This window comes from Melitaea cinxia, chromosome 30, assembly GCF_905220565.1.
Source record: "Melitaea cinxia chromosome 30, ilMelCinx1.1, whole genome shotgun sequence".
In the NCBI taxonomy this organism is placed as follows: Eukaryota; Metazoa; Arthropoda; class Insecta; order Lepidoptera; family Nymphalidae; genus Melitaea; species Melitaea cinxia.
The window spans coordinates 8,068,525-8,078,612 of NC_059423.1; the positions used below are offsets into that span (position 1 = coordinate 8,068,525).

Below are 10,088 nucleotides of genomic sequence, written 5' to 3' on the forward strand. Positions count from 1 at the left end.
CAGGGGTAACTGGTTGAAGGGGCCTTGTACGCCCGGGCCACGCTACAGAGTGAGGGTGAAGGGGCCTAGCACGCCCGACCCACGGTTGATAGCTGGTTGAAGGGGCCTTGTACGCCCGGGCCTCGCTACAAAGTGAGGGTGAAGGGGCCTAGCACGCCCGACCCACGGTTGGTAAGCTGGTTGAAGGGGCTTTGTACGCCCTCGAAAGCTACTCGTCAGATTTCGATTAAATTTAAATCAAACTAATATAGTTTGATTTAAACAAGCATCAGTTTTCGAACGCTAAGAGAATCATCAAAATCTATACACCCAGTAAAAAGTTTTCAAGTTGCGTCCTATGGTTTACTTGAAAACCGGTGTCGAGTACCATTTTTCTGACTTATGCCGTACCGAATTAATTTGGCACATTCCTGAGGCATACGATAGTTTGAAGATTGTAAAAGTATTATGTGAACGTTACATTCTATAGTCGATTTAAAGTACTTATTATTGTTTCTTGTGTGTGATCCAATTAATGTTTTTTCTTTATTTATTTTTTCTATTCAACGCATTGAAAGAGATTATCAAAATCTGCTCGTCAAATATCGCCCAAATTTCGATGGGACTAGACGATAAGCATCGAATTGTTTCAGAAATCACAAAAAATAAAAAGCCAAATAAAAAAAAACGAAATATATTAGATAGGTACAATTAAACATTACAATTATACAAATATAATCAATTTATATATAGTTGTCCTCAGCGGGGGCTCTCTTGTAGAAGGCCCTCGAGACGTCCTGAGGGCCCCGGAGCCCCATCCACGCGCATAGACCCCGTCTCCACAAGAGGAGTAAGGTGAACATAATTGGTACGGCCAATAACACACCTGTAACAAACAAATAATGTATAGTATAAGCTCCACGGTTTCATGCACGTTGATTTGAGGGAAAATGGCCTATAAGTCTTGCTCAGTGAAAGGGCTATCCAACAAAAAAATATTTTTTTAATTCTAACCAGTAGTTCCTGAGATTAGCGCGCTTAAAGAAACAAACAAACGGTTCAACTTTACAATATCAGTGTAGATGTACCTATAGATTTGCTTGTAAAAATGGTCGTATTTAATAAAAAACTAGAATTCATGGGAATTCCGGAATAAAAAGTAGACTATATATTGCTCCACAATCTCCTCTATCTTCTAGTAAAAGTCCCATAAAAATCGGTTCAGCCGTTCCAAAGCTTAGTCCGGACAAACGGAAAGATAGATAGACAGAAAAAAAAATGAAAATCATTTGTTTGTGTTTTAGTATCTATCTATCTATATGCACTTTAAAAACAAACACTTTGATATTACAGACAGACACAACAATAATATTTATATGTTTAGATTTTCAAAAACGGGACTTAAAAATTTAACGCTACTCGTCTAGGCCATTTTATACGGTTTTTTTTCTATTTATTCTTCTTCGATAAGTAATAAAATAAGGACATCAACAATAAAATCGAAGTCAATTCACCCTGTAACATCCCACTGCTGGGCATAGGCCTCTTTCTACATGTTGAAAAAGGGTCGAAGCTTAAACCACCACGCTGCTCCACTATAGGCGGCTTTGTTCCCTTCTACGAGTAACGGCTCTCCGTGACACGGAAGCGTAACTCACACCACATACAAATATTTGTATAAGCGCTGTAGTGTGGAATCTGTATATGTTCTTACACCAATCCAACCTTGATCCATGGTGATATCATAGACACCTCAAAGCGATCGTTACTCGTGCTAGGGAAATTATCCGTCAACCTTCTTTACAAGAATGTAGGGCATAAAACCTTTGGCCAGGTATTGGACGTTAAAACCTGATCACGATTTAGCCTAAAACATCTCACTGCTGGACAAAGGCCTCTTTTTCCATGTAGGAAAAGGACACAGGCTACAAGCTGACACAGTCCAAAAAACAATAGAAATTACGTTACGGTGAGTAACGTACCAATAAGTGTTCCCAACAGCATGGCCCCATCTCTCTCCGGCCGGTTCCCGTACTTGTCCACGCAGCGCATGGTGCGGTGGATGTTGTGCAGGTGCTTCATGGTTAGGTCCTTCATCTCAATCGGCTCCTTGCACCTGGAAATAAATATATACTATCATCATTACAGCCTATACAGTCCACTGCTGGACATAGGCCTCCACAAGTTTACGCCAAAAACGTGAACTAATGTGTGTTGCCCATAGTCACCACGCTGGGCAGGCGGGTTGGTGACCGCAGGCCTGGCTTTGTTGCACCAAAGACGCTGCTGCCCGTCTTCGGCCTGTGTATTTCAAAGCCAGCAGTTAGATGGTTATCCCGCCACCGGTCAGCTTTTTAAGTTCCAAGGTTACCACCTGTGTTATCCTTTAGTCGCCTCTTACGACACCCACGGGAAGTGAGGGGATGGCTATATTCTTTAGTACCGTAGCCACACAGCACACTGTGTACAATATATTTTTTTTTTTTTCATTCATTTATTCCAACCTATTGCAGTCCACTGCTGGACATAGGCCTCCACAAGTTCGCGCCAAAAATGCGTGAACTCATGTGTGTTGTCCATAGTCACCACGCTGGGCAGGCGGGTTGGTGACCGGTACAATATATACTATATCAAAATAGCTTTATTCACATAGGCTTCAAAAGCGCTTTCGAATCGCCATCTTACAAAATAAAATCTTAATTATTGTTAAAGGTAAAGCTACCACCGATTTGGAATATAGATTTTGCAGAGAAGAATCGGCAAGGAACTCCGCAGTTGTTCTTTTAAAAAAATAAACCTTGCAGCATCACTAAGTTCACATAACTTTATCATTTATAATAAAAAACTGCGTTTGTCATATGAAACTGCCGAAATTTCAGCGATGTTGCAGACGGTCATGGATAACTTAAATTATATAATATATGAAACAAGCCTCTCCTTTTTATTATATTTATTTATAAATTAATACATATTTATTTAATATAAAATCTAAATAACCGATAATTGATTGCTCACAAACGAAAAAAAATTGACATCAATTTACATCAGCAGAAGCCTACAACACTAGCAGCATCGCAAACGCGTTGCCGACCCTACCCCCAATCCTTCCAGCAGTCATGGTCACCTTACTCACCACAGGAACACAACACTGGTTGAAAGCAGTGTTATTTTGCTGTGATCTGTTAGAATTATTAATTAATAAACGCTTCACACTCAACGAATCCCCCAGTAGGATTTTCTCCTGTGTCGGGGGTCTGGAAACACATAAAATACACAAACACAACGCCCAGACCACGACTAACATCTACACGATCGATAAAAATGTCTGTCGTGAGCGGGAATTGAACCTGCGACCGCCAGCGCAACAGCCAGAGCTACCATTGCTCTAATGCGTCGATAAGAATAAAGTAAGATTCGGGTACTTGGCCAATTGAGTTTCAAATTTTAAGCAAAAACATTCCTTGCTATGCCCTCAATGAAGGAATGTGTATACAAAGAAAGTTAATACTTACACCATCAGCTCAGAACCGTTAACCGCCTTAGATTCCACCAAGGGCACCAGGACATCAACCATCCATTGAGTGGAGCAGTCGCAGAGGAACGGGTTGTTGGAGACGTCCACCTTGTCCAGAAGGTCCCAGCGGGACACAAGGCGGGAGTCCACTTCGGATAAGTTGTTGGACTGGAGGTAGAGCTGGCAGAGACAACAATGATTGGGGTTTTGCAAAATAAAATAGAGTAGTAGATAGTTATTAAACTTCGAAAGCAATTTTGAATCAACATTAAACAATTTATAGAACCTAGTAACTTAATGAATGAACATAGCATTAATGGCTTTCATTAGTGCCAAGATAGCACAGGTTGGTCGGTATAGAAACTTAATCGTCTCTTGACGCTGATTTTAACAAATACAAAACTTACATAATTTTAATTTATTAATCATTTTTGCCACAAACAAACCCAACATCTTTTAATTTAGTGTCAAAACATAAACCAGGTGTATAAAATCTATCTTGTAAGTATATTTTAGCAGAAATAAACACATTTATGTAGAAACAGTGCCAAAGACAAAAACGCCAAAACGTTTCCTTACCTCCTTAATTAATGGCCAGTCGTAAGTCTCGCCGACATCATCAGGTCTAGCTAGAGCTTTTGGGTCGATGTATCTGAGCTTTCGGTTAAAGCTTAAGTGGAGCTTCTTCAAGTTCTCCAAGCCTGCAAGGGCGCTTTCTCCGATACTGGTCAGAGCTTTCATGTTGCACATGTGAAGTTCTTGAAGCTTGCGAAGACGAGGAAAGCCACTGTAAAAGTTAATTTATTGAGTATTGTACACAATTCATAATTGTGTTTGTTCTAAAACTAGAAGACTGACATCAAATACCTAGATTATTAAGGTTAACTTAAAAACTACTGGTCAACAATTACAAGCTTTTGAATACAAAAATCGTCAAAATCGGTACACTCAGTAAAAAGTTATGGGGTAACATATGCAAAAAAAAATCAATCTAATTTAGAAACTCCGCCGTGTTTGACGTCGGTTAAAATTAACACAATTTAATTATGTACATCTACATTTATATACATAAATCCTTATGACCTCGGTTAAGTGGCTTGAGAACAACTTCGTGGTTTCCTGATACTTTTATGGAAGGAAAATTGGAAAATTTTAGAAAAACTTTTTCTCAAGTTTGTAAATTTAAAAGTCTACATAATAGGACAAGTGTACCTATTTTGGATCAGCTAATTCAGAGAAATTTTTCCCAAAAGTGGGACTTTTGGTGACGAAGTATGAAAAATAAAAATATAAATCTCTTTAAGATGGTAAGTTTAAAAACTTACGGGTAGTCCTCAGAGGCCATGTCGAGTTTGACGATGGGGTTCTGGTTCAAGTTCAAGTACAGCAGATTCTTGGTCTCCTCAAGTTCTTGGGGAACGGAGGTCAACTTGTTGTCGCTGATGTCCAGATGCTCCAGAAACCGGGGGGTGTGGAGGAACTTCTCTGGTATCTCGGTGAGACCGCAGGACCTCATTTTGAGAACCTTAAATGAAGATAAATTTATAAAGCAAAATGGTGTTATGTAATGTTTTATTGCCTATGACATTTTATGATATTATAGCCTATGTAATTTCAAGATAATGTAACTTTCTAATCTAAAAATTATTGTAAAAAATCGGTTTTTTACTATAAATCAGTAACTTATAAGATTAGTTGTATCTCTCCTTGTATGTCTCCGTGCCTCGGAGAGCACGTTAAGCCGTCGGTCCGTTTGGTATCATATACATCTCTTAGCGATCGTTACTCAAAGTAGGAAATATATCCATCATCCCGCAATGCAGCAGCGTGGTGGTCTAAGCTGCGACCCTTATGCATGAGCAAGAGGCCTATGCTCAGCCGTGAGATATTACAGGCTGGATGAAGATACATCCCTAGAAGTTATTTAAGTTATTGGTGATACAAGCAGAGATGCTGGAACGATAAACATTCTTAGGGAAACTCACCTTCAACATTGGCAGACTTGAAACTGCAATAAGCGTTACATAATCTATTGTCGTCAGGGGATTGCCGCTGAGGTTTAGTTCAGTGAGCTCCGGTAGATGTTCGAAGACGTTCTGGTCGAGAGAATGAAGGTTGTTGTAGGCCAGGTTCAGGGTCCTCATAGCTGCGAGGGGTCTGTACTCTTCTGGCGCGTAGTGACCCTGGAAGACGATAATTCAATAGACATTGTAACGTGGTTTTCTTAGCTAGATGTATTTAAATTTTGAAAGTGGGTAAATTTTTTGATGGATGATACTTTCTAAAACTAAATAAATATTATATCTGACTTTATTCTATGACCAATTTTTACCATATATTATATATGCTTTTCATTTTTTTTTTTGTTTTATTTTATATCCCGCAAATAAGAACCGCCAAGAAGAAATGGGTGTCGTAAGAAGCGACTAAGGGATAACACAGTTCCGCTACCACCTTGGAACTTAAAAGCGGACCGGTGGGGGGAAAACCATCCAACTGCTGGCTTTGAAATACACAGGCCGAAGACGGGCAGCAGCGTCTTCGGTGCGACAAAGCCAGCCCTGCGGTCACCAACCTAGCGTGGTGACTATGGGCAAAGCACATGAGTTCACGTTATTTTTGGCGTAAACCTGTAGAGGCCTATGTCCAGCAGTGAACTGTATAGGCTGTAATGATGTAATAATGAAATAAGAACCGCCACTGTTGGTGTTACTGAAGCTTTAATACCACCACACAGAAATGGTATTTAACAATCATTAATGGTTCGTGCAAACTCAAAGTAAATTACCTCAAAAGCGTGCGGACTGAGTTTGTCCCTCGTTAATTTATTGTGACTCAGATCTAAAACTTCCATTTTCTGGAGGTCCTTGAAACTTGAATTCTCAATTGTCTCGATGGCGCATCGTGATAGGTTCAGCACTTTGACCGGTAGCTCGGCGAGTGGTGTCACCTTAGTGAATTGGTTTTCACTAAGGTCCAGAATTGTTGGTTTGAATTCTTTTAAATCTGAAATAGATATTAAAAGTTTTACTCACCCTTACTACTACACGACCGTATACACACACACACACACACGCACACACACCCAAATTTTTCTATAATAAAATAAAATCACCCCTGTTCCCTCTCCTCACTCTGTCATTACTACAATAACCAAAACAATATTATTTTTCTCTCTGCATTATCCCACTGCTAGGCAAAGGCCTCTTCCTCCATATAGAAAAGGATTGGTTGGAATAATTACAGTTTATACATATATGCTGTCATAAATTAGCCTGCAAAACAATACGATACGACCCAGAGCAGCAGGGCTATTCTGTAAATATCCATTTCGATATCGAGCTTCACCTGAGTGACAGCGCTCACTTCGAAAGCGAACCCACTTGACCTTGGTTTGGAATTCTGTAAACATTCCGTACGCACAAGTGAAGTGAAGTGAGTGTCGAGCCGAAGAGCGGCAATCTAGAGCTGTGTTTGTTTTATCGATATTCTTTTCTTATCGCTCTATTTTAGAATGTGTGCATGAAGTCAAGTGTTGAATCAAGTGTCGGATTGTGATGAGTGAAGCGGTAAATCCCCTTACAGAATACCGAATTCATATTATTAATGTCAACGTTCTCACGCAACAGGGTTCGACTCGTCGCCGCACTCACAAGTTTGGCGCTACGGGACTGTCGAGTTTTAATGAATACCAATTTGATATTTCACCGCGGATTCCGCTGTCGAGACACGAAAATGTTCTTACAGAATAGCACTACAGATAACCGCTTAGTTAAAAGGTTTATTTTACATCTCTAGGGATGCGTATGCTAAGCGTGTGGTCAGCCTTATGGTCATCGATTTATCATAGTCAATGGTTACCATCAAAATTAGGACCCTACCTTCGATGTCAACAGAGTTCATTCTAAGCTCTGGCTATCTTACTCGTCACAGAAACACAACACTTGAATTGCAAGCAGTATTATTTGTATGTGATATCTTATGGTCGACGTTAGTCAGACTTCTCCGGAATCCTACCAAGATATTTATTGCTGTGCCGTAATAAAAATACTTACTCGCCCATTCCTCCTTAGCAAAGAACTTGTCAAGACTTTTGTCAAAACAATTAACTTTTGCATTTTTGCATTTACACTTCCTGCAGATGTCTGTCTCATTCCAGGGAACTACTTTAGGTGGCGGTGTAGTAGTTATCGTTGTATTTGATGGCGCTGTAGTAGTTGGCGTTGTATCTGAAATAAAATTCAAATAATTATGCCACTGAATAGTAGATGGCGCTAGCGAACACGTTAAAAATTTCATAGAGCGTAACTTCAGTCATCGTAGATATAATTGAAAAAATCGAAATCAAATATTAAGTTATTCAAAAATAAAATAGGCTTTAGAAGCACAATTTTGAATCGTCATTTTTACAAATAAAAATTATATTTATTATATAATAGTAAGTAATTTTTTGTTAATGTGAAGCGAGCATCGATTCAGAACGTAGATTCTGCGGAGAAGAATCGGAGAGAAACTTCGCAGTTGCTGTTTTGAAATATTGTTGAAAAGCCGCTGACTGGTTTTGGAAATAGCTTCAAGCATTGTTAGGGGAGGAGTCACATTAAAGGGACACGTATTGAAAGGAACAATTCGAGTTATACCGCAAAATAAAAACAATTTCAAATCAACAATAACTGAGGTAGGGCACAGCAGGAATTTCCTGCTCAAAATATGGAGCAGGCCGACTGGGGTGGTACCTCGACCTTACAGAAGATCACAGCAAAATAATACTGTTTTCAAGCAGTATTGTGTTCCTGTTGGTGAGTAAGGTGACCAGAGCTCCTGGGGGAGATTGGGGATTAGGTCGGCAACGCGTTTGCGATGCTTCTGCTGTTGCAGGCGTCTATAAGCTACGGTAATCGCTTACCATCAGGTGAGCCGTACGCTTGTTTGTCGACCTAGGGGTATAAAAAAAAACAAAAAAATAATCAACACCACATTTGTTGTATATGATGCACTGATGCACATCCTTTTACTCCTAACTTCACGCTTTTATAAATACAAAGACGATTTTTGTACTTTGGAGTAAGTTTTTTTTACCAATGTAAAGTGTTCTTTATAATTTTGTAAGGTGCTGTATTTTTAATTGCCCATTATTGCGATCATACTCATAATGAAATAAAGGTTGGCAAGATTAAGCTTATAGCCGGATTTTGTATTTAGGTACAATATTTATGAAAGGGACAACGGAAGAAACGGTTATGAATGGGATATATTATATAATTTAGACTAAAAAATTTATTTTAGAAACCAATTTTAAATGTTACCTAAAAATTCTTTTCGATGCACACAAGAATAAGTTGAGACAAAAAATCGCTAAAAAAGTACCTTTCAATACCGCATATTTATGAAAGGAACAAAATGCACATTTTTTATACGCTTAAAATACAAAATAAAAAAATTAAATGATATTATTGTTTTTTGTAAGCAATAACAAAGGAAATATATAAATAAAATTTTATTATAAGGTCCTTTATAATAAAAGTGTAGTACTTATTTTCCAGGGTATGTAAAACGAAATGGGGTTGTCTGGAAGAGATTGCTTAAAGCAATAAGACCGCCTTTGCATGCTGTCATTGTAACTACTTTTTGTTTAATTTTATTTCTGTTCTGTTGTTTTTTTTCTTATTTTTTTTTTACTACGTAAAAGTGTTTGATTATATTTATGCAAGAAGTAATAAATAAATAATTAAATAAATAAACGAAAGTGTCCCTTTCATAATTATATCCTCTCCCCTATGACTAAATATAACAAATGACGTCACATACCATTCTGACAGTGCACCACAGATAAAACAACGGTGATTACGAAGACGGATATGAGTCTATCCATTTTTCCTGAAAAAAAAATAGTAATCTTTTTATATGAAATCTGGGTTACGAGTAGATATCGTATCTTATCTGTGTTATCTGTAACTAAAATTTGTGTACGAAAACGACGATTTATAATATTTTACGTTGATTAATTTAAAAAATATAAAGCTAAATTAATCTGTGCTAAATATTTATACTAAATTAAAATATTTGTAAAACGTTATGCTATCTTCATTCACACATTCACTTCAAAAAAGGTGAATGTTCACAATTCATCGCTCTTAATGTGTGTTGCTTCATAACTTTTTACTGGGTGTACCGGTTTCGATGATTCTTTTTTTATTGGAAAGCTGGTGTTCCACGTGGGGTTCTGTCAATATTTGGTTGAGATCTAACATGAACTTTTTGAGTAATCAGTCGATATTAACATGTACTTTATTAATTTTATTACGCTAAATCGTTTTTCCTAAATATCCCAATGTACGATGTATCTGTTACGACTTTGCTATATATAGCAATATATATACTTTAAAATAAACCATATTTATAAATACATACTATTGTGTTTGCTATCAAACGAAAGAAAACCGACATCAATTACATCGACAGTAATACAACGTAGGTAGACGAGAAAATTGTCAGGAACTACGCATTATTAGATATAACTAAAAAGTACTTGTCAAATCTCGATTAAATTTAAATCAGACCACATGACACACACACACACACACCAGCCATAGAT

General features: G+C 37.9%; 1 protein-coding gene across 1 annotated transcript; it reads right to left on the bottom strand.

The window, feature by feature from the left end:
* Positions 1–657: 657 nt before the first annotated feature.
* LOC123668153 (leucine-rich repeat neuronal protein 1-like) lies at positions 658–9,365 on the bottom strand. The gene is made up of 9 exons (XM_045601945.1): positions 9,302–9,365; positions 7,549–7,722; positions 6,282–6,499; positions 5,479–5,676; positions 4,819–5,018; positions 4,073–4,280; positions 3,492–3,673; positions 1,962–2,095; positions 658–865 (listed from the first exon to the last, which is right to left on the bottom strand). Exons 1-9 carry the CDS (start codon positions 9,363–9,365, stop codon positions 723–725), a joined length of 1,521 nt encoding a protein of 506 aa, XP_045457901.1. The 3' UTR covers positions 658–722.
* Between the last annotated feature and the right edge of the window lie 723 nt (positions 9,366–10,088).